Raw genomic sequence first — 24,399 nt, 5'->3', positions numbered from 1 at the left:
ATTTTTAACACAACATTACTGCAAAAATTTCCAAATTGGAAGATGAATAAACTTTTAACTAACATTTTTTACCTTGAATTAGATTTTTCTCATATTTAACTGCACTTAATGCAGGACAAATGGAAGAAGTACGTTTCTGAGTTAACCATAAACAGAATAATATAGATCAATTACTCAATTAGGTAAATTGAATATCCTCTACTAAGGAAGACCAGAACTGCTTCAGTATTTAACAGACAGTGTTAATCTCAGCTGTATAAACTTGATACTTCTTATCCCCAAAATGTCCACATTTTGCAGGTCTCAATCTATAGCAACATTTTAGTTTAAGTTATTTGTTAAATGCTCTAACATTCCCTTACGTGCTAATCTCCAGGGAGTGCAAACCATATCTATTTTCAATGGTATATTTGCCAGGGTGAGCCTGTACATCAATAGGAACGTTGTTTTTGTACCTACGGAAAAGCAAAGAAACAATACATCAAAAGTGGAAGAATATACATATTATAAAAGGTCACATAGATGGTATTTGAAGTACAGAATCAATTTCTGCATATTTCACCTAGATAAATTATAGCTTATCCTGGGAAGACATATCTTTAGAAGCTTAACTTCTCTCTTTTTCTTCCACCTGCCCTATGTGAATTTTATTTTCTTGTTAAAGGAAAAATAATCTTGAACAGAATGAAAATAAGCTTGTATTACCATGAATTTCAGGTTATTACATGTTAAAGAATGGAGAATTCACACAATAAATGTTTCAGTGCTTTCTGAATTGCAAATAATACAAATTCTGCAGTGCCCTTGGTATCATGCATATTCGGTTTGGGTTGCATGTTTGATTACTTGATCTAGTTTTAAAACCTGCATATTCACAGAAATGCCATTTAAGAAATTACTGGTTGTATGTTTTTGGTTTTTTGGGCTTTTTGTGTGTGTGTGTGTGTGTGTGTGTGTGTGTGTATGTGGGTGGGTGGGTGTGGAATCCTTAAAGCAGGCAGAATTAGATTGGTAAAAAAAATTGTCTTCATGAGAAAGTGCAGAGCAGCAAGGCATCTACCAAAACCAACTCTGCTTTTACATGTGTATGCTACAAGTATTTTCTGGTACAGGTATATATCAGGAAAAGTTTACAGGTCAAAATTCCTGGCAAGCAATTTGAAGGAATGAACCAGTACTGATCAGTAATGAGCTGACTGCTGATTTCAGAATTTATTTGAACATTTGCATGAGACTCACAAAGGGAGAATTCAGTAGTAGGTTCTTCAGCACCAAGCATTGCTTAAAGGTCACTCATTCTGAACAGTACATGAAATTAGTAGATAAAACTTAAGTCTTGAGAGAGTAGTAGTGACATGGGGTGAACTGGGAATGGTGTCTAATAAAACTAAAAAGTACTGAATACAATTCAATGTTAGGTTTGGTTTGCAGTCCATAAAGCAGGAACGTGCTCTGAGACTGTGCAACCCTTTAGTATAGCTTTCCCCATGCTGTGTGGATGAGGGCAGTAGAAATACAAAACATGATAAATATCTTCATCTCATACTTTGATATAGTCCAAATAAACCTTTATTTTCATAAGTCATAATGGACAGCCAGCCAAAGAGCTTTGCTTCTTCATTTCTGATTTTAAATACCAGTTTATCTCACAATTATCAACCAGGAAGGAGAACCAGTCTATTGCCAGTGGCATGCCCCACTTCACCAAACAAATCAGTAACATGCAATTGTATTTTTTAACAAAAAAATACAATGAGTTTGCTACATCTCTAAATGTGAGCATTGCCTTACAGCACATTCAGCATTGTGGAATAAAGAATATTTCCCTGGCTACAAATATTTGAGCAGCATAATACACTGTGATTTATCCAAGCACCAAAGTGAGTGAAAATCACTCAATGATTTTCATCCTGATCATCCTCTAAGTAAAACATCTATGAAGAGGAAATTGATGCAGGGCAGTACCCTCTGTTTTGGACTCCAAATGTGCAGATCTACTTGGCTTCATTACAGATCTCCTACTTCATTATCCTGACCTACAGCAGTGTTCCATTAAAAGTGAATCCATTTAACACTACTCTTCTGCACAATGGTGCCCACAGGACTGGCAACATCTGAGCAGCGTTATATTCTCTGTCCTGTGTCAAATAGTTTAGAAAATAAAATAATGTTACCAATTCTTACTATTTTCTAGTGAATGAGAAATCCTATAGAATGTGACTGGACTTGATCCAAGAGCATCCCTTGGATCCTGTTGGCATTGAAGGCATTTAGTAGCATGTGGTGCTGTGCAGAATTAAGTTTTAACTGAGTTATTCTAGCAAGGAGAGAATTTGACTTCATCTGTGTTCATTATCAAATTATTTTAAAAAATGATTTAATTTTTGCTGATTTATATTTATCTATGGAAAGAATAGTGCTCATCTTAGGAGGACCACTTGTTATTTCTGGAAACACAGATTCCAGAAGAGCCAAGTCATTAGCTAATGTTGGACTGCAACCTCCCACTGTCATTACGCACTGATAGTTTATGCTTTCTGCTACTGGTTTCAAATGTCCTGGGTTTTCCATAAGCCTTTTCTAAGGGAGTCAGGACAGCTGCAACACACAGTAAGATATTCTTTAGAGAAAGTCCATGAAGCTTTCTAATTTATCATGCAGAACATGAAAAGGTCTTCATTGCTTATACAAAGAATGACTCTTCGGAAAATACAACTGACATTTAGTTAAAAATTCTGAATGCAAGCTGACAGAACCAGGTCAGTACTGTTCTGTAACTCTGAGCAAAGACACCTGCTGAAAGGGTTGAACTCATTTTTCCCATTACTAGCCCATGGCAAAATAAAGTCCCTTTAGAATTCAAATGCATTATAAAACAATGCATTAATTTCCACCATCCTTATTTAGCATGTAGATGAAAGGGTGGTTCACAGCAAGAGCAAAGGCAAATAATTGAAGGCTTGGTTTTTAAGCATGCCAGTTTTCAGGACAAGGTGGATCTCAAGCAAAATGTAAATGACCCTGCCCTTGACTTCTTGGTTAAATTCAGGTTACAGAGATGGATTACAGTCACAAGTGTAGCTGACCATTCTTCATAATCAACAGAGACCAGATCTGAAGCATTTGTCCTCCTTTAGGAGGAACATCAAAATAGTGCATTTACAGCTCTTGAGCAACTGGAAATATGCGTCTGTAAAAAGCCTACCTATTGGTTGTCTAGTCTAAAGAAAAACTTCCTGAACATCAACTCTGGCCTATTAATGTACCTCTTAGTGGTTCTTTTTGTTAAGTCCTGAAATAAAGATTTTTAAGACCAAATAAACACAGACTCCATTAAGCAACTCAAGTAATTAATTACAAAATATGGTTATAATTTAACATCATGATATAACAGCTGTATTCTATTGTCTCCACAAACAGAATCCTCACAGCACACACTCCTAATTAATGCTTAACACCAAGCATGGGCTTATTCATTGTTTGTTTTATATATATACACATCCATATGTTTATACACACATTCTAGAAGAGTCTTTTAAATTACAAAGTGAGTACCAAATCTCATTTTACATTTGAAGAAAATTTATTATCTACTGTCTTAGCAACTTGATTGTGTGGCATAAAAGTGATTAGAAAAATTAGCATAATAAACAGCAAGACTGTAAAGCTTCAGAAGTCACTGCTAATTAAATTAAACTAAGTTTCATTCAGAATAAACTTTAACTCAAGAGTCAAACTGCACCTTCAGCTATGACAAAGAATGTATTATGGAGTTCTTACAATAATGATTTAATCTAAAGATCTAAGAATGGAAAGCTTCCAGTAGACTCCAAAATTTCAGAGGATTTGCTAATCCTACATCTATCCACAGCATTTGACTTCAGATAATCAGGATGTGACCTCTATGAACTTCTGGAGTAATGGAATTTCATTTTCATGGAGGCTGAGTACTATCTCTTCTCAATAGCCAAGCAGCAAAGCAGCTAGTTCTTGTTCAGAGAATCATAGAATCATAGAATGGCCTGTGTTGAAAAGGAACAAAATGATCATCTAGTTTCAACCTCCCTGCTATTTGCAGGGTCGCCAAACACTAGACCAGACTGCCCAGAGCCACATCCAGCCAAGCCTTGTTAATGCGTTGTTTAATGGCATTGGTGCACTAAAGAGAAGTATGTGGAAAACACTCTTTTATGGATAGTACTGATGATAAAATGCACTGCTATTTTTCCCTCATCAGAAGACAGAAAGTGTATGTTGGATGTTTATATGAAAAATATGCGTACCTGTGTATCTTTGCTACCAAATACTTCTAGTATTTTGCTTTGTTTTTGTACAGTGACTTGAAAGGCCTAGGGTGGCCTCTAAACCTGTATTTTCAGTCATTTTGTATTTTTACTGGAAAATATGCTGCATTTACTGGGGTGACTTAGAGCGATAGAGATACAAACTTACCATGTAACACGGGGTGCCGGCCAGCCAGCCACTGTACAGTGAAATTTGACATTTTGCTTTTCCCAGATAGTGTGAGAACGAGGTTTGATAACAAACTCAGGAGGATGTAAAAGTTTATCTTGATTCAACTTTTTGTGAAATGCCTGAGTATCTTCTAGCTGGAAAAGAAACATCTCATTATAAACTTCATTATTTACAAATGCAAAACACTGAAACTAAAAAGTGTTTTTGAATTTTTAAAAAGCAATTTTCAATCTAAAATCCAGATAAGAATATTTAATGTATATATCTTACTTGAACATACACAAAAAAGTTTTTATATTCAAGAGTTTATCCTTCCAAAATAACTAGATTTGGTTTAACTGTATTTTCCCCTCAACATGATCCTAAATAAAATAATGTTCCATGTTTAAATTTTGGTTTTGTTATACATGGTGAAAGGCGAAATCATGAAACTCAGATGTCTTCTGTACTCCTTCTCTAATGTAAGGTCATGTAAATCTGGAGCATCTCTGACAGACCTGCTCTCAAATCTTTCCTGCTGATGGGATCTTCCATTTTCCCCGGGTAGCCATTTCTCCTGACTATTCTCAGACCCAGAAAATAAATTACTAATATACTATAAATCTTGCTTTCTTCAAAGCATTATCAGAGGTCTGTCAGTTTCCAATACAATTAAATAATTTTCTCCTGTGTTTTATTGACAATAATTTTGCTAATACACTCTAGAATGGCATTTGTTTTTATGCAACAGAATCCTGATTTTAACTGATTAAATTTGTGACCTATTATAACTCCTAGACTCTGGAACTTGTACCTGACCAGGCATTCCCCTCTTGCTTATTCTTTTCCTTCTTTGTGTAGTGATTTCTATTTGTTACAACAGTTCACCTTCACTGTTTCTCAATTTTTCAAGATGGTTTTGCATTTTTAACCTTCAAATGTTTACGGCCTTTCCAACCTCACGTCATGAGGATATTTTAGGAGCATACTGCCAATTCTTCTGCATAGAATATCAATAAATTAGCCAAAAAACATGTATTTTAATTTAATATATTCTCCCACTCTGGTCATAACATGTTCATAACTACCATCTGATTATTTTTTAACAATTTGCACAGAAGTATCAAAACTACCCGAAATTAGACAGTGAGTTCCAGATGCTGACAACTGCCTCTCTTATTTGCACACTGTAATTAAAACACTGTAATAAACACTTTGGACAAGCTTGTCCCCAGGCCATAAAATGTCAGGAATTATCTCATCACCTTCTTATCGCCAAGTACTGCCTAAAATCTGCCTTGTGGTTCAGGTGGAAGATGCTGTGCCACTTATATAGGTGTGAGCACAGCAAAAAGAGCATCCCCCTGCTCCATTCTCTCCCAACATTACTACAGTTTCTGATGCCTCTTTTCTTACCACCTAACACCAAGATAGCTAGAGTTTAAGTCACTGAAAATACTTTCATTGAAAATACTTCAGGATTTACTAACATAATTGCTATTGCTCTTAGTGTAAATCAGGGCTGTGATGTGAGAGGCTCCTTATAAACACCAAAGACCTGCACTGAGTACCACCTAGGTGTTCACTTCTATTCTTTTACCGTTTTCTTCAGGGCCACACGCTCTGCAGACTCCCGTATCGCTACTTTCCTTGATTTTTTCTCATGATGTTCCTCTTCGGAGACAGACTTGGCCACCTTGCTGACACTAACTCCTTCACCGGTTGCAAAGAGGTTCCTTTTGGCAACGTAAGCAGCACTCTCTTTAATCCTTTCTTCTTCTGTGTCTGTGATCCCACTGATGTTTACTTCACTGAAAGAAGGTTTAAAAAGCAGAATCCCATTGGAAAATGCAGAGAACATATTCCACTTACATTTTCTATTAAGCCAGCCAACTACAGAGGATATTAAAATGCCAATAGTATTTCATCATGTATTTCTGCCTTGAAGATCATTACTTCTGTAACAGTCCACAGTATTCAAAGCAGAACCATGGAAGCGTACCGAAGAATGACAGAGTATTCACTCCCTCTTTTAAGTCATGGCCATTTTTGATGTCTCTCTGTACAAACAAGCCAAGCAAATTTTCCACTTAACAATTATCATCTCCATTGCTACAATGATGAGTTTAAAAGCACATACATATATCTGTTAGGCTCAAGGGTCAGTGATTTACAGACATAGCATTAGTAGTAAGAATAACAAAGGGCAGGATAATGGTAGCAGTATAACAATATTCTCCTTTGCAATCTTTTTTTTTTTTTTTTTTTTTTTTGGTATAGAAGAACAACACTGAATATATGACACAAGCTCTCTTTTGTCATAAAAAATGCAATCCTTTAATGTTTACAGTGACTGATCTTCCAAATGTTTTTAAGGAGATGAATAAGGATTTCCTTGAAGCACTTCTACAAAGGTAGGATGCAAAGCACTTGTATTCCCAGCAGCTCCAATTCCAATCCTATTTTCAGATGCACATATGGAAGTACTATCGAGGTCGTGGTGTTTTGGCACCATCAGGACATCATAGATTCTATAGTAACATATACACAATGAGAGTTCCTTGACCTAAGGAGAAACATTATTAGCCTTCTGCTGAGTTTATTTACTTTAGGTCAGAGGACTGGAGCATTTATCCTATCAATACAGGCTGAGGAAGTTGGGCTTGTTCAGCTTGAAGAAGAAGAGGCTCTGAGGAGACCTCATTGTGGCCTTCCAGCACTTGAAGGGAAACCAACTTTTTACATGGTGTGATAGCAATAGGACAAAGGGAAATTGCTTTAAACTAAAAGAAGGGAGTTAAGAAGGGGAAAATTTTCACAGAAGGAGCAGTGAGGCATTGGCACAGGTTGCCTAGAGAAGCTGTGGATGTCCCATCCCTGGCTCAAGACCAGGTTGGATGGAGCCCTGGGCAGCCTGATCCAGCCCCCTAAGGCAGGAGGATTGGAAATGGATGATCTTTAAGGTCCTTTCCAACCAAGCCATTTTATGCAGATTCTGTGAACACTGGACGGCACAATGAAAAGAGGTTCTGTCTGAGTACCGGACAAGCTGTATTGCAAACACTACAGAGAGAAAAGCCACTGTTTATTTCCAGAATACACTCAAGCACAGCCGTGTTGTTTGATCATAAAACACTTCTGCTACATATCAAAATGATTTTCTGCTTTCTCTGCAATTACTAACATTATGCATTTGATAGGACATCTCAACATTAAGGAAAATTTGGATTCAAGCCCATAACTAATTATCCAGCCCCTTACATTTAGAGCACAATGTTAATTCAGTGAGATGTAATACAAGCAAGCAGTGGAGTATGCTGTAATCATAATTACTTATAAAGGATCCTCAAAAGGCTAAAAGCTTTCTTAACAGCTTAGAGCTTTGACTTCCCTCACATATTCAAACTCTGCCTTTCTGTGTTTCAGGCTACTTCAGTGATCCTTAAATGCATCAGTGTGGTGATTCTCTTTACACCAGCACATCAGGTCTTCCCAGAAATATCTGAGCTGCAGAAATATGACAAATTTCTAAAGACAATTTTGAAAGCCTGGTTTAATGCATATGAATGTAGTTATCTATATTCAGTTTTAATGAATCAGTGGCATTCTGTTTCAAAGGCAATTTGACATAAATTCCTTGATAACAGCAATTAAGATCTCAGCAACTTCACAATATGAACCCCAAGGAATAAAAGCATCTCCTGGGAGCTGATGAATCCTCAGTCTAATACAGGACTCAGCCTAGTTGTTTGCAGTAATGGTCCCTAGAGGTTTTTGATCAACAGTATTAAATATTTAGTTTTGCTAAGCATTTTTTTCTTGCTGTAATCTTCCCAGATCAAAGAAAAACATGTTTCCTGCAACGATGAATGCATCAGAAGCAGCAGTCAGTACCATTGAAGAATTGATTCTGCAGCCACTTCTCAAGGGTTTCAATAGAATATAGCTTTTGAACAGAAACAAGATTAAACATCAAATGACACACACAAATTATTATTTAAAGAGTATCTACCATCTGCTGTTCTTCGGCTTATACTTTTTAGTGGCTGCAAAGAGTCCCACAACCCATACTAAGTATTGTTAGCACCTATGGTATTACATCAAGTGTTATTATTTGGAATAATGGCAAGCCCTCTCTAATTTTATCTTGCAAGCATAAGGCCAAATGTTTCAGAAAAAGACATATGAACTGAATAATCTGAGTGAGGGATTTATCTTTTTTTCCATCAGAACCTGATGGTCTGAAATAGAATCAAATCACAGAAAGGGTGACACAGTGCTGAAGGTCATCCAGCAGAACAGGCATCAGCGCCAATGAACGCACGTAGAGCTGACCTTTATAAATAACTACTCCTTGTCAAAGCTATCTCCCCATGGGAAGCCACACATCCATTTCACAGAGGAATTTGGGAATGACATATAACATGCACATGATTCAGCTGCTATCTTTCAAACAAAAATAAATACCTGACAGGAATGTGGCATGCAACTTCCACAGCCTTGGTATGTGCTTATGGACGTGATGCCAACAGAAAAAAGCCTAAAAAAGTATCCCAAACATTTCATGCCCTGTTGAGTTGGCATCACATGCCTTTCTTATATTTTTTAAGTAATTGCAGAAAATCTATTTGGGTCACTTCAATGGCACAAAATCACAGACAACTTGGAGTTGCCAAGTGCAAAAAGTGAGATTGATTTCCACAGTAGTAAGAAGATGAATAGCATGGTGTAAGAATTTGTCAGTATCTTTTAACTTAGCATCTGCAGGTATCACACAGACACAAGCAAATGAAATCACACATTATCACACTGAATTAGATATTATCATATTCATTGTACAAAAAAAAAAAAAAAAAGAAGTGAAATAAAAAAAGAAAGGCCATGCTTTATTAAGATCACAGGAGCCTGTATAAAATCTAAGATCACCATCCAAGAGCACAGCCATCAGTTGACCAACGCTATAAATTTTACTTTTGTAGACTGCAGACAAAATAAAAAGGGAGCATATTAATGTTTAAGGGCAAAGGGAGACAGATAACAAAAGCTGAGTAAAGTATATAGGTAGCGAGAAGCCTTGAAAATACGTTGCTGCAAGCTTCATGTGAGACATATTTATGTATTTCTATCACATAATATATGGCTGAAACTCCAGAGAAATACTTGAAAAATGCAACAGTGTGCACTTCTGAATGTTGGTGGGATCAAAAAGAAGTGAATCTGACGTGGAAACATATAAAGGGAAAGTAAAAAAATTATTCCAGGATGGTTGGAAGGAATGAATAAAAACCAGAACTGCTGGCCTCATCACGAAAGCAGGATGCTCAGAAGGCAAAAGCAATAATGCCTCCCACTGACGAAGTGGAACTCAACATCACACAAAAGCACACAAGTCCGGCCACAGAGCAAGGGGGACTTTGTGTCCTGAGTGCTGACTAAGCAGCAGGCACAGGATACCAACTCCCAGAAGCAGTGTGGAAGCATCCCATGAAAAATGAGCATAGCAGAAGAAAGACAAGCTGGAGGAAGGCTTCTGTTCAATTGCAGGTGGGCAAGAAACTTTCTCCTGGCCTCAAATCAGAAATCTTTTTTTCCACATCCTACCCTGGTATGGATCAACATAAACAAATGGCCAGACCTGATCTGTCATAGACTCCTCACAGAATCGTTATGCTATATCCCAAAAAGGACAAGAGAGCTGCCTTGCTTGTATTGGTTCTGGCTTCCACACAAAGTTCACATTCAGCTTTACTGAGGACACTGCTGCAGTAAAACATATTACATCAGTAGTAGCTGTGCATTAAATACCACCAACACGTGAGATCTGTATGAATCATTATAAGGGATTTGAAAAACTACTTGGTTTCATCCCAGGTTTTCCCTCTGCCAGGACAAAACATTAGCACATTGTTTCATTGTTCATATGACTGACAGGGGACACTGGATTACAAGCCTTTAGACCACCAGAACGAGCTAAATAACGTGGACGACATGCTCATCCAGTTCCCAGTAAGTGGAGTTATAATTATATCGTAATTTCATAGAAAGTGTCCCTAGTGACACGTTTGAAACAAAGTCCAGACACCTGGATCCATTTATCCTGGCTCTGGATGCCCCATGACTGACTTTCCGCCAGTTACTTAACATCTCATCTTTTTAACATTCACATGAAGTGCAAACAGCCTCCTCAAGGTCCAGGAGACAGGAAAAAAATAAAAATAAAAAAAGAATTTGCTATTTTAGAATTCATTAATAAAATATCAGTTGTCAAAAAATGAAAAAATGCACCTACCGTCCTGTGAATATCGGTACTGAATAGTCTACAGCTTCATTCTCTTTGTCCTCAGATACCAAAGTCTGTTTTGCTCTCTTTGCTTTGGGGCTCATTTTATAGGACTGATCTTCAATCATTAAATTGGAATCTTTCAGTCTGAAATAAAAATGATACCATTAAATTCAGGAAAAAAAAAAGCAGTTAAGAAACATTCTATCATAATATTAAATTAATTCATTTTTTGTTATCATTTGAAAAGCAAGAAAATACTGTCTTTAATAATGGAATTATAAAACACAAAACAAAATGCACTTTTTACAAGCAGATCATTACAGATATAACACCAATGCCCCTTGATAATAAATCTAAATACAGAGAGTAAACAACATATCTGGTAGCAATGCACATTTCATTGCTTGGTTTGGGACTGGTGAGTTTATATACACAGTTTTAGTTGCTAAGACCACCAAGTAATTCTGAAGATTGTATCTGAACTGATGACTTTTACTTTCCTAAAACGCACAGCTCTCAATTCGAGTCTGGTCTCCAACAAAAACATTGTCGGTGGACAAATATATCCGAAGTAACGATGCCTTTAGGACTCCTCAGAGAAATCATAGGGCAGAGCATAGGGCTCAGAAAGTGGAGTTTCCTTCCCCAGTACTCTCTCATACCACCCCAGCCCATTGAAAGCAGAGAGCTGAGTGAAGCAATGCCATTTCACATAGCACAGGTAGATGGGGAATGAGTGAGTAGGAAGAACAAAAAGCAAAGCAAAGGAGACTTCTGCTTCCCACCATCAGGGGAAAACTTCTAAGCAGTGAGAAGCATATTTGAGGCAGTCCTATTTGGTTAAAAAACGGTATTAACTGCATTCCAATACCTTTCTCCTCTCCAAATGCAACACAGAATCCTTAATTCTCAGATTTATGCATTAGAGCTGCAGTATCCTCATAAGCTGCCAGCCTTTTATAAACCTCTGAATTGCCTACTCATCTCTATCTCAGCATCACCATGGAAATCATATGCAACTTTTGAACTGGAGGTTTGTTTGCATGGCACGAACTTACTGATGTGCACAGACACAAGGGCAGAATTAAGGCATGCCATGTCTCGGCAAGGCTCCTCAGCCCAGAGCCAGACCACACTCATGGTAAGATAACAACCAAAACTCATACATACAGAGAAGAAAACACATGCATAATGTAAGACTGAAAATAAAAAGTTGTGTCCATCCTGGGTTTGGCAGTGTTGTGGTACAACCTGACAGCCAACCAGAAATGCATGGAGACAACTCTTTGTCAAATAAATGGAGAGAGAAAGCAACGTTAATATTTAATTAGTTTTTGTAAATGAACTGTGATCTGTAAGGAACGTCTGTCCTTTACTTAGCAGTTGACTTTTATTTTTGTCCTAATTTAAAATGGGGTAAACCTGGAATTGTGACTCCGCCATCAGATTGCCTCGGGGCTGTAGGCCGAACCATTTAGGACGCCACTTAACTCCTTTAGTTTCTAGATCACATAAGATTGGTGTCTTTTGGTCCTCAGTTTAAAAGTCAAGAAGTTTCTACTTTCATAAAAATAGACAAAAATGTGATGAAAATGTCATAGAATATCCCAAGTTGGGGGGGACCCATAAGTCCAACTCATCAAGTCCAACTGTGTTTTGAGTACTGTTAAATCCAAACCTATCTGTTGCCCCCAAAACAGAATTTGGCTATCCCATCAGTTTAATTTTCAGTTTGGGTCCAGATTCTGCACCTATATAAGGAATGAATTGGTGGCATACACAGCAAGTCCTATCATCCTCTGCCAGGCCTTTGTTGATGTTTTCTTCACATATTCTTCTTTTCTTTCACTAGTTACTCAAAAAGGAGAGAATTGCTCTAGCCTGTTCCTTTCCTCTTTTTCAATCAAACACTGCAAGAGGCTGAATCTGAATACCTCATCTTCATAATTTATGCCTTCCACAGCTGGCATTAATGAAAATATCCCTGAAGCCCTTCAGATTGATGTCTGACATCTTCACCACAGACTGGAAAAACTGGGTTAAAATTAGGTCGTTTGCAGATGTATGAGGAATAGGATAAAAATACCAGACGTGCACAGCTGATTCCCATTCACTGCAGTTTTCTAAACTTTGAGCATCAAGGCACCTTTTGCTGTAGCCACCTGATTATTTTGGCTGGCACAATGAAAACACACCTGGTGTGTATGTGCTGAGAGTCAGAAAAGCACCCTCCTAGACAACTTCCTTCTTCAGTTCAAAGGGGCAGCTGCAGCGGGAGTCTTTGTGCTGTTTCTAAGAGCAAGGCCTGCCCATAGGTACTATGCTAGGGCTCAGAACACTTTGCTGTCAAAGTCACAGGCAACATCTGAGAACTGAACAGATCCACGTAGGGCCTCTGGTCATCTATTGAACTCAGGCTTTCTGACACAATAGCGAACAATTTACTGCAGTCATCTGCTCTTCCAAAAACTCAACCTGGACTAAGCAATATCCCCCTGAGAAGCATTATATTGATTAATGACAAGGGTGCTTTTAGACCAATTCTCTACTCTAGCAATAGTATGAAGCTGATTTTCTAAAAAGTCTATATAGAGAAATACATACCTAGAAAAATCTTTCTGATACCAAGCAAAGACCTGGCAACATTCTGAGTAAGAGGCTGCATCACTGCTACAGAAATGGGCTTACAGCTTATTTCTATTAGGCAAACAGCACTTTCTTTTGAACCTGTTTTAAGTTTATGACGCTATAACATACTTTGTTGCTCTGCTTGAAGAATACCAGGGAAAAGCAAGGCTCCTTGTTCATTCTCTGCATATCTTTCACTACTGTATAGACTCTTACATGCCCACATTTGCCTCCTTCCCAAGACAAGTACCCCAGTCCCTTAGCTTCTATAGACAGAGGGTATCCTCCTTCCACTCCCTGTATCTCCAATCCTTTCCTAGTTTCAGACTGTACTTTTTGGAACTGGATAACAGGAACTGCACCCATTATTTCAGCTACAAGAATACCTTGGATTAACACACTGACAGAGCACGCTTCCTACTTTGTTCTCGTTTGTTCCCACAGCTGTTCCTAATCTTCTAATTGCTTAGCATCCACACCAGAGCACCCAGCTGGTGCTTTCAGGAGTATCCACGACAACTCCAAAACCTTTTTCAGAATAGGAGTGCATGAATAAAAAGCTGAGATGAATAAATTTGAAGTAGAAGAAAACATTTCTTCTTTCCAAACCCTCCTATCATTTGCATCTGTTCAGGGTGAGCTATGTGGATGAGAGCAGAAATTAATATTCAGATGGACTCTGCATGTGAAAACAAATTGGTCATTACTGCTACCATGAGGTGCAGTCCCATGTTTTTCTTTTTTGTTATTATTGTTTCTTCCTGTGCAATACAAAACCAAACCCTGCCCACAACCATTATTTAGGTAGCCTAAGGGAGTACTGTGCTTTCTTGAAATGGTTTCTAAAATCTTGCCCTTTATTTTAAAGCATTCCAACCTTTTATCTGATATGTGGAACAGAATCTCCCCAGAGGAGAAGGAGCAGGATATCAGTGCTCTCTGGTTTCGCAGGGAGGAACAGTACCATGACCTTTTAACAGCTTTCAGCCTCACTTGATCTACCCAGCTAGCACACGTGTAATTTTTCCAGGTCAGATGCTATCTGTGGTGCCTTCTCAAGGTTGGTGACCCAAACTTAGAGTCCTCCTTTCTTGACAGTTTCAGCATGTTAAAATATCAACGCCAGCATTTTCTCAGTTTCACAGTAGAGTCACTGAATGTACGGAATGACGACCTGGATGGTTATCAATGCTTAAGTACACATATCATCCTGTACAGATATTAAAAAACAGATAGCCACTATTAGCATTCCCTGTAGCCCAACAGGGCAATGTTACTGCGCAGAGCCTGTGAGACTCCCCAGAAGAGGTTGTGTTCTGATGCCATATCCTCATATATATTCTCATTTATATCTTCTTCAAGATATAAACAGACTTCAGTACACTGGCACTGCCCTTGTACCTGTGCCTGAAGGGACAGGTTTTCCATTTGGTACAAAGAAAGTCTGGGCCTGAGAAATGTATCCTATGAGCAGACCACAACACCCTATTTTGCAGTTATTCTACCACAGCATGAAAAGGCACCTGTATGCTTATCATCACCAGAAAATCATTATATTCTCCTTAGGATGCTTTTTTAATGCCTCTCTCTCACTTTATTCTGCCAGTAGGAAGAGATGCTGTTGTACATACCATAGCTGTACCACGGAAGCTCCACTAGCCAAGAGGCATTGCTCAGGCCCATCTCCTGCAGCTACTTATTTTCTAGTATTTAATGCTTGAACTGAATCACTGTGAAGAGGAGAGGGTGGACTGACAAAAGAGAGAATATATATATATATATATTTAAGAAAAAAAATATATATATAAAAGGCATTTCACAAGAAAGCTCTTTCAATCCAGCTTCTAAAGATAAGATGAGAAGCACGCTGTGGTGACTACACTCACTTTAACTTGCTGACAGATTTGTCAAGGGCCCAAGCAATACTGCTGGCAATAATCATGCTGTTCCCTAACACAGATTCCACAACAAATGTTTTAAAGGGGAATTGTTTCCATGTAGCAGGTTACATTAAAATGATTTCCGTGCTCGGCTGTGGCGTTTGGGAGTCTTCTCCTTAACCCTCACCTATAATAAACTGAAGGACGAGCAGTGCCAGCAGAGAGGTCAAGTTCACAGTCTTCTCATGTTTCTTAAAGTGTAATATTTACTCAGCCCTCTGCTGCTCCTGGTTACGTTATTGCTCAGAACAGCATTACTATCTGACACTCTAATTATTTGCAAGTAAGATGCCTCTCCTCTCCTTGCTTCGTTCATCTGAATTATGTCCCTGTCTTTTCACTATTTCTCCTGAACTACAAATCAATACAAATACCTGAGCCACACCATTAACTTACATTTTCTCTCTGAGCAAGCCCATTTGGGGTCAGAAAGCAACACTGTGACACAACTGTCTTCACTTGATGCTGCCAGCCAGGAAAAGGACACGCAGAAAAGCAATGAAAGTTTGAGCAAAGGCAAAATACTGAGCTTAAACAAACAAACAAACAAACAAACAAAAAGAGTGACAGAAAACAAAGAAAAGGTAATCAGAGCCTCACAGCCCTGCAGGGACAAGAGGAGCAACACAGGGCTGGGGTGGCTCCAAGCTGGTGGAGAGGGCGGGGTGTGACATGGCAACCTTTGCTTGGTGAAACTCAGTTTGTTTTACGAGCCCAGCATTTTACAGCTTTGGCAAATGGTAACCAGCAGAACTGAAAACATCCCTCTGCACTTGTTCTTTGCTTTGCCAGCTTTCATTTTTCTCCTCTCGCTTCTCCAAGCTGTTACGGTTTGAAGAAAGCTTGAAATGCAATGACCAGGTAGCCCATCTCATTTTTGCCCTCCTGAAAGAGCAAGCTGCAGCTCCTTCAAGTTGCCAGTGCTCTGGGCATGCTTTCCACTCAGAACTGGGATCAGGTCAAGATCTTGCATGTTACTCAGCCCTTCAACACTGCTTTCCCGTGATATATTCTTCACATAGCACCAACCGTGCATCAGCTTCACCTCTTAACAGACACTCTTTTCTGTGAGTGGTTATAGAAATGGATGAGACTCACATTTTGCAGGAATAGTAAAGCTTAGCAGAAGCTATTTTCAATAAAAATAAGAGGTGGCTTGAATTTAAGCTCAGTATTTGAATAGTCTGTTTTCCTCTTGGGTTTAGAAAGGCTTATTCACAAAACTATGCATCTACAAAACTACTAGACATAAATCTAGATGTTAAATCAAATGACAGCCAGTAATCAACAGTTATTTGAACAGTTTTGTCAGGATTTGGATTTGTGTGTATTCAGGCTTCAAGTAACCACCGAGGGCTCAAGTTTGGATGCAGCACCTTGATTCAGAGCACTTTGACTTTTTGAAAATTGAAAGTGTTTGAAAACTTTTTGAAGACTTTTTCTCCTCTCCCCACACCTCCCCCCATTATGCTGTTCCTTTTATAAGGATGAAATCAGAAAGTGATTTGCTCAGATTATTTTAGTAACACTACTTATCTCCACACAATTCCTTGGAGTGTGTTGAGCTTTCAGGGGAAGACTGCATGAATCTGGGAAGAATTACTTTAAACCAGCACCACTTGTACATCTTGAAAATTGCACCAAAATGGCCACCAAGAAGTTGCTTCAAAAGCCAAATAAATACCAACATTGAGGCCAGATAAACCATAAAATTATCTTAAATATTATCGCTCAGATACATATTTTCCCATGTATGAAGTTTTGTTCAAGAGAAATTTAAGTTATCCCAAGTCCTTGTCTCCCACAGCAGTGGGAACACTGAGTTTCCCATACCTCTGGTACAAAGACATTATCACGGAAAGGCATTACAGCTGAGACATTCTCATCTCCAATTGCCAGGACAGTACATGAGATCTGTTGGCAACTCTTATGCTACAGAGCAGCTTACAAGTAGCACCAAATATACTGTTTCAAAACAAAAGTTATTATGTCAGACAAAGCACCTAGGAAACCTAGAAACGTTCCAAGCTCTCTTAGTATAGTTTCAGTACATTAAACAATTAGAGTTCTTCCTGGCAAGAAGAGTAGCGTTGCAGAATAAGTATATAAAATCCTCAATCACTAAAGCATTTGTCAATGGGACTTGGCAGACTTTATTTTTACAATCATTTTTTGTAACTTCAGGTAATGTTTCCATGTTTTGGAATATTCACGGTTTTCTATGAGAATAGCAAAGCTTTGGGTTAGGGACAGCAGCAACAAGTAGGCACAGCTGCATCACTGCGGGGCAGGAGCAATTTGGGATACTTTCCCCTACCTGACTCTCTCTAGGAACAAAACCCTCAGTCCCACCATCTCCAGTCTGCATCCCTTTATCAGTAGATTATGAGTCTTTCTTGCTACTCCACAGAGTGGATAATTATTTATACAAGCAAAATTGTTTCAACAGGAAAGACTGGATATTGTCCAGCCCAAGACAGTCAAATCATTCACCTGGGCTCTAACTGCCTGAGGTTCAGTTTCCTGAGCAAACTCTGGCAAATGAAATCTTGACCCTGAACTTCCTGAGAGACAAGTGCAGGCTGTAATCACGAGGCATTATTTACTACAGTACAGGTAGTCTTTCCCTCAGCACTTATGGTCAGAATTCATATTTATCCAAAATCCTTGGAGAATATTCTGTTTTCAAAATTCAAGTTTTCTGGTGAACAAGTCCCAGTTGGTTCTGCTAATAATGCTCTAAATTTTATATTATTATAATTGAGAGCAGATGTTTTGTCTATAATTTGTTGATTGCTTTCTTTATTGCTAACAGCTGCTCTAATCTTACTTTAATACTCTTCCAACTTCTGAAATATATACATAAAACACAAGGCTATGATATCTAAAATATTCTGCTAAAGTAATTGCTTGAGCATTATTTACTGTCTTAATTAAACTAAAATAATGGCAGCTAAGCATAGCTCTTCTAATGCAAAATAAAGTTATAGTATTATTTGAAAGTAGTATCTCTCAACTTATTTTCACTGTGAAAATTTCAGTTTCTTGACTCACTCAGCACAAAAATGAAAACACTATGCCAAGGCAGAAGTGTTTAATGATATATGAACATGTCAGCTCAACTTATACCGAGAGCCCCAAATTCTTTAACTGCTCCATCATGGCCAAATAAGAGCCAGCCTCAACCCATAAGTTCTCTCAGCACTGAATATTAGCTTCAGCTGTCTTAAAATGGCAAAACAATTTTGGGGGCTCATGCCCACCCAGCTTGGAGAATGTATACGTAGCTCATATTTGTCATCATTCAACCATGTCAGCCTTGTCAGTGCTGTTTTCATGCCAAATATCACACAAGTTAGTCCAGCAAACTAGCTGACCAGAGTGCTTCCCAGCCTCAAAGCCAAAAGAAAACACTAAGTCTGGAAAATATATTAAAACCATGCCACAGAGCTTATTTGTGTTGAAGAGCTTGAGAGTTTTTCCATTGATACCAATGGGATATGGTAGCACATTTTTGTTCTAAAGTACTGTTTCAAAGATATATTCACTTTTACCCTTACCCAAGACCGTAGGTCTCCGACCCCAGGCGGTAGGCTGCAGCCAGCTTGTTGATTGATTCAGATCCATGACTATAGGCAGCAGAGCTCTTGCTGAGGGCTTCAGATTCAAGACTGTAGGCAGCAGATCTCTTACTTTGCACAGCAGCATGATCATATGCTGTAGATCCATAGCTGTAGGCTGCTGACTCAAGGTTGTGGGCTGAAGAGCCATGGCTATATGCTGCTGAAGAATCAAGGCTGAAGTCTGCTGCAGAAGCATGGCGATAGGCTGCAGAGCCCCTTGCATAAGCTGCAGATCCTTGAGCATAGACAGCAGATTTGCTCTTTGATTCCTTTTGGTACTGGCTTACGGTTGACTGCAGTGCTTTATGGCGATATGCACGGTCATAATGGTCATGGTGTCTTTGATAGAAAGGTAAAGACATCATGAGTGCCTTCTATTTTTGTTTTCCCTGTGCTTTTCTGAATGTAAACGTAGCAGGACTGTCTGAAAAAGATAAAAAATAAAGACTAATGAAAAAAAACTTCTGAGACAGCATACAAATAGTACAGAATTTAATACAAACTAACAAGAACTTCAGTCTTTAAACATATAATAAATTTAAGGTTATCATTTTTGATGCTTCTTAAGAATAATTCATTTTTAAGTTTCAAGAAGGTCGTATGTCATTCAACACAAGCAGAAAACCTTGTTTTATGGCATCTGTTCACTTGTAATGTCCTCCCTGTTCTTACTGCAAATTATTGAAGTCTTACATTTAACTTCTCCAGTCATTACCACTAATGAAATTTGTTCAACTTCTTCAGAAGTACCGTAAATATTTTTGTTAATTTATTCTCTTCTTAATTTAACAAATGATTTAAAATGGTATGAGATTGCAGGAAAACTATTCAATACATTATAAGCTGAGACAAAAATATGCAAACATTTCATGCACTTTTGTAATACAATTTTAAAATTCAATTTAATTTAAAATTTAAGATTTTAATAATCAGTTAAATTTTAATAATCAATTAAAAACAGTAAGATTGAGGATATCAATACGATTCCATGATTGAGGATAACAGTAAGATTCCATAAACATACATTATGACCTTTCAGTGTCCCTTCCAACTCTAAAGATTCTATGATTCTATTGATGATTTTGTATGTCATAACAGAGATTCATTTAAATGGTCTTATCACACTCTTACAGTTTAATCAGGAATACAGTCAGTATGGAGTCCCAGAATGACATACCTCCAGATGGTATCATCACCTAAGTTTTACTTTGCACAGTCACCAATAGTTTTCCTTGCCATTTCTCATAAGAGGAAATTTGATCAGGTGAAGGGTAATTCCCTTCTGAAAATGGGATGAGGGTTGAGTACAGTGAGGATTTCCCTTTTGTTTTTACAGCTGGTAGTCCAGTCTTCCTTTTTTTTTTTTTTTTTCTGCTATTATTAAAACAGACGTTTTCTTCCCTGGCAAGAAAAGTTGCCTCTACCAATCCATCCTGATAACCTTTCTTTTTCTCATCATTGGTCATTTTGCTTACAAGATGGCTAGTATTATCCCTGATTCTGTGATTATGAATAGGAGGAATAGGCTACAGAGGGAAAATGTTGAAAAAAAATTGAAAATGATAAAAAAAAAAGAGAAATGATCACTTTTGCTTTTTATACAAATCAAAACAATAGAGAATTTGTTCTACTTCTGGTTTTGTTCACACTGATGAAACTACTTATTTCGTATTTTGATATAAAATACACTTACAGAGATGAAATGTAATCTTAATTTCACAAAAATCAATATTTTTTCATGGGTCTTTACATTTTCAATACTGCAGTCTGGATTTTGGTCAACAAAATAGCAAACTATCCTCTTTGGTAATGGCTCAGGTACTCCACCAGACTAAGGCAAATTATGAAAAAAGGACAAAGTTTCAACTTATTTATATTTCAGGGCTCACTCAAGGTCTAGGAACTGCTCTTTGCATAACAGATCCAGTCACTCATTTGCAGAAAGTCAACAATAGAGTCATTCAGAAGTCTTTGAGTGTGTAAAAGAAATTGATGATAACTTGACCATAGTGGAACAATTACTTCAATCAGGTTAGTTTATCCATTTACTTAATTTCTACCTGAGGAAGGGAGAGGGATGAGAAAAAGCATTAGCCTATTGTTTTCTATGGTCAAAACTGAGTTCCTTGCTTACTCCTTTATTTGTCCTCTTGGCTGTTGTTTTTTGTTTTTTGTTTTTTTTCCATGCAAGTCTAATGAACACAATTATTCTGTTTAGTATACTTATTCTCAATTCCAATCAATATTGTTATTGCTTTTTATTTCACTTTGTTGGCCTTTGGTGGTACATAGTCCCTCTTAAGTTCCCCAGTTTCATAAGATTTCTTCTTATTTTCTTCATTGCTTTCTCTGTCAGGTTTGCAGAGCAAGGTTAGGGTTTGCAAGCCACTGTGATTTTTATTTGGCAAAGTTAAGGTGTGCAGATGAGTCTTGTTTTGCACACTGGAAGGGAAAGAGCATGAGAGCCTCCTTTTGTCTCCCTTTTGTAGAGCACTGTAGTTGCATCCCTTCATCTTCTCCAGTTTTATTTTCAGCTTTGTTTAGTTTCTTCATGGTTACAACAGCCACAATGCTAACACCCTGTTAGTTCCTGTTGTTCGAGGATTTCACCAGCTTTCTGGGATGCAAAGTAGGGAATGTGCTCCAAAAGTATAAAACACTTCATGTATTGTCAAATAGAGACATTAAAAGATGCATTTCAATTTATATCTTATCAGAGTGGAAAAAAAAAAATCAAGCTTAACAACTTCAAGTCAGCATATTTAGAATGTATAAAGGCATTTTTTTTTCTTCTAAACATTAAATCTGTGGGCCTCACTATCCTCAGAAGTAAGAGGAGAAGTATACGGTAGGAGTAAGAACCAAGTGAGACACAAGGTAAACAAGAAGTCAGCTCTCCTGGCTCAAATCAAAGGACAACTCCTACTGATGCAATGTAAGAATTTCCTTTAATAGGTATTTCGTCATCCTACCAGTTATGTTTCGTATTTCTCTGGAACATCAAACATTACTCACAGGTAAAGGTCAGATAGTGACATCAGTCTGACAAGATATAGTAGAGCTACATTTGTGGGGATGACAAGAAGTTCTGAACCGTGTAAGTATTTTGCTCCTATTACCAGTGCTGGCTTGTAATCTGATTGACTGCCATCTCTTTAAATTTTATAAAATCCATCCCACCTGTACCTACACTAAACAGCCCTTTTTACTATGAGGAAAGCGCTCTCTCTCAAAATCTGTGTAGTATTTTGTAAGTGCAGAGCCAGGCCTAAAAATATAGAAGACATAGTTAGATGAATATGCTGATTTCGGAGCTATATGTTAGCAGCTGTTGAACCAAATTTTCAGAATGACATCTGAGCAGACAGGCAGTTCTGTACTTGTTTGTAGGCTTTAAATACACATCAAGGGAAGTGAATTATTGGCAGTGCCTGTTGCACAATTTACTATCTGTAATTCTTTAAAAATTTGCTTCATCAATCAATGAAAACAATGAAATAGGAAAAAAAAAAACAAACATATAAGCTTAAAAAATATATAAGACTTCCTTCAGCTCAGTCAATGGTGTTTCATCTCCCTTACAAATCACAAGACATCCTCTGCTACTAGAAAATATTTAGATCTATGCATTCTCTAATCCCAAAAGAAGTAACACAACAAATTCCTGCTATATCTCAGTAGTCCATGCTTCATTTGAGGGTACTATAAGAATATGCTGGGATAGACGATTTGGTAAGTGAATCCTCGCGCTAGTTCACTTTGTTCCACAGTTGAGCCTTCAGATTTCTTCAGTACCAACCCACAACTTCCTCAAATAACTGCTGATTTGAGAAGATTAAAGGCAGCTACTATCAACTCGGCATTACAGATTTGAATTAAAAATAGTTGAACACATAAATCCTTCTGCCGTAAAGAAACACTTACCGGGGCCCGGATGAACAACAGCAAATGGATTAGCTCCGAAACAGATGAACAACAGAAACATATAGCAACAATGAATGCAGCAAAGGCAGACGTAGACAGGACCAGGGGTAAGGACTGGACTTGAATGTCCAGAACAAAAATAATGCCTGTAGTCAGTGGAATGTCAGAGCCCCAGGACGGACCTTTTATGGCCAGGAGGGTGATAAATATAGCAGCAAAGAGGGAGAGGGAGAGAGACAGAGACAGATACTGATACCCTGTGCTATCTCTGTGCAAACACATGATGACAGCAGCGCCAGACTAAGAGTTCTCCCTTTTAAGTATTCTCCATAAAACCAGCGTAAAACCAGTGTACCAATTCAAATTACTAGGATTTTTTTTCCGTAGTTAAACCAGGCTTAGGAAGCCAAGAAGTGCATGATGTCCTGAGCCAGAAAGCAGGGAACATCAGCCTCTATACTGATCTTTGCCATGGCAAGAGAATATGAATGTTTTATGAATTCTTCCCATATTTTTTAACACCATGCCACAGTGCATGTAACGTAGATATTTCAACTTAATGACAGATAACCTGTTGTAGTAGTTAGCAGCAAAACTCTATAAAACCATATGATGCATTACAATTCAATGAAAAAAAAAGTATTTCTTTGGACTGTTAATTTTTTATCACTTTATTGAAATAAAATACTAAGCTAAGAACATGGCCTCATGGGGCATATAAATAGATACAGCTAATACAACTCTAACACTCAACTTTTTGTTTCAGAATGAAACAGTGTTATCGCTAGGGATAATTAAGTGTCTGTGTCTTCAGGTTGGATATTAGGAAAAATCTCTTCTCAGTAAGATAGATAATGCATTGGAATAGACTGCTCAAGGAGGTGGTGGAGTCACTGTCCCTGAAGGTGGTCAAGAAACCCTAAGTTCCACTACAGCCACTTCCACCACACCCACTATGTAAAATAATGGAAAGCTTTCCAGATTCTCCCCTTCTTTTGTGGCCTTTTCTGTGAAAGTACAGGCACAAGGTCTGGATGAGCTGTTCCAGGATTTCCAGGCTCACTGGTACCCTCTTCTTGACCTCACCTGCCTTGGTTCCACCTAAAATCTGTTTGTTCCTTCACTTGTTCCCCGCACAGGTGCTATCCCTGCCTTGTGTCACATTGTGGGCTAAGTTCACACAGTTTGTCATCTTCCATGCTGGGAGCTGCTCAGCTACATTGACCACATTGGCTTCCAGTCTTTGCTCCTGAGACCAGGAAGGTATAGCCAGTGAAAAGTTTTATAGCCATACAAACAGGGATCTGGCTAGATGAAGAACTGGAACCTTAGTATAGTCTCTTCTTCCACAGAATTCTGCACCAATGGCAGCTCCACTGGTCTACAAGATTTATCTTTAATAAGAGAAGATAAGGAACTTAGTGAATGGAATGCTGAATTTGGTTACAGACTCCCAAGCCATGACTTCTCAGTGGATTATTTGCACTGGCATGTTAAAAGACTTAATGACATACTAACTGCTTCTTAAAATTTCAGAAGGAGATGT

At 38.0% G+C, this 24,399-nt stretch overlaps 1 protein-coding gene and 1 long non-coding RNA gene across 3 annotated transcripts in view; one reads left to right on the top strand and one right to left on the bottom strand.

Annotated features, from left to right (window-relative positions):
- LOC121110054 overlaps positions 1-10,747 on the top strand; it is a 31,214-nt gene extending 20,467 nt beyond the window's left edge. The window contains exons 3-4 of the long non-coding RNA XR_006937415.1: positions 6,068-6,202; positions 6,736-10,747. This is a non-coding gene — a long non-coding RNA (uncharacterized LOC121110054). The remainder of the gene's footprint in view (positions 1-6,067; positions 6,203-6,735) is intronic.
- MYOM1 (myomesin 1) overlaps positions 1-23,010 on the bottom strand; it is a 77,631-nt gene extending 54,621 nt beyond the window's left edge. Inside the window, exons 1-6 of one of the 2 annotated variants that reach the window (XM_046918553.1) lie at positions 22,854-23,010; positions 18,867-19,353; positions 10,745-10,882; positions 6,056-6,266; positions 4,453-4,610; positions 363-455 (exon numbers count right to left, since the gene is read on the bottom strand). In XM_046918553.1, the coding sequence (XP_046774509.1) occupies positions 363-455; positions 4,453-4,610; positions 6,056-6,266; positions 10,745-10,882; positions 18,867-19,294 (1,028 nt within the window). In that variant the 5' untranslated portion in view covers positions 19,295-19,353; positions 22,854-23,010. The remainder of the gene's footprint in view (positions 1-362; positions 456-4,452; positions 4,611-6,055; positions 6,267-10,744; positions 10,883-18,866; positions 19,354-22,853) is intronic. The other variant, NM_204959.3, reaches the window with a different exon arrangement.
- Positions 23,011-24,399: the final 1,389 nt, after the last annotated feature.

Source organism: Gallus gallus, chromosome 2, assembly GCF_016699485.2.
Source record: "Gallus gallus isolate bGalGal1 chromosome 2, bGalGal1.mat.broiler.GRCg7b, whole genome shotgun sequence".
NCBI lineage: Eukaryota > Metazoa > Chordata > Aves > Galliformes > Phasianidae > Gallus > Gallus gallus.
This window is presented reverse-complemented; position numbering and strand designations above follow the sequence as displayed.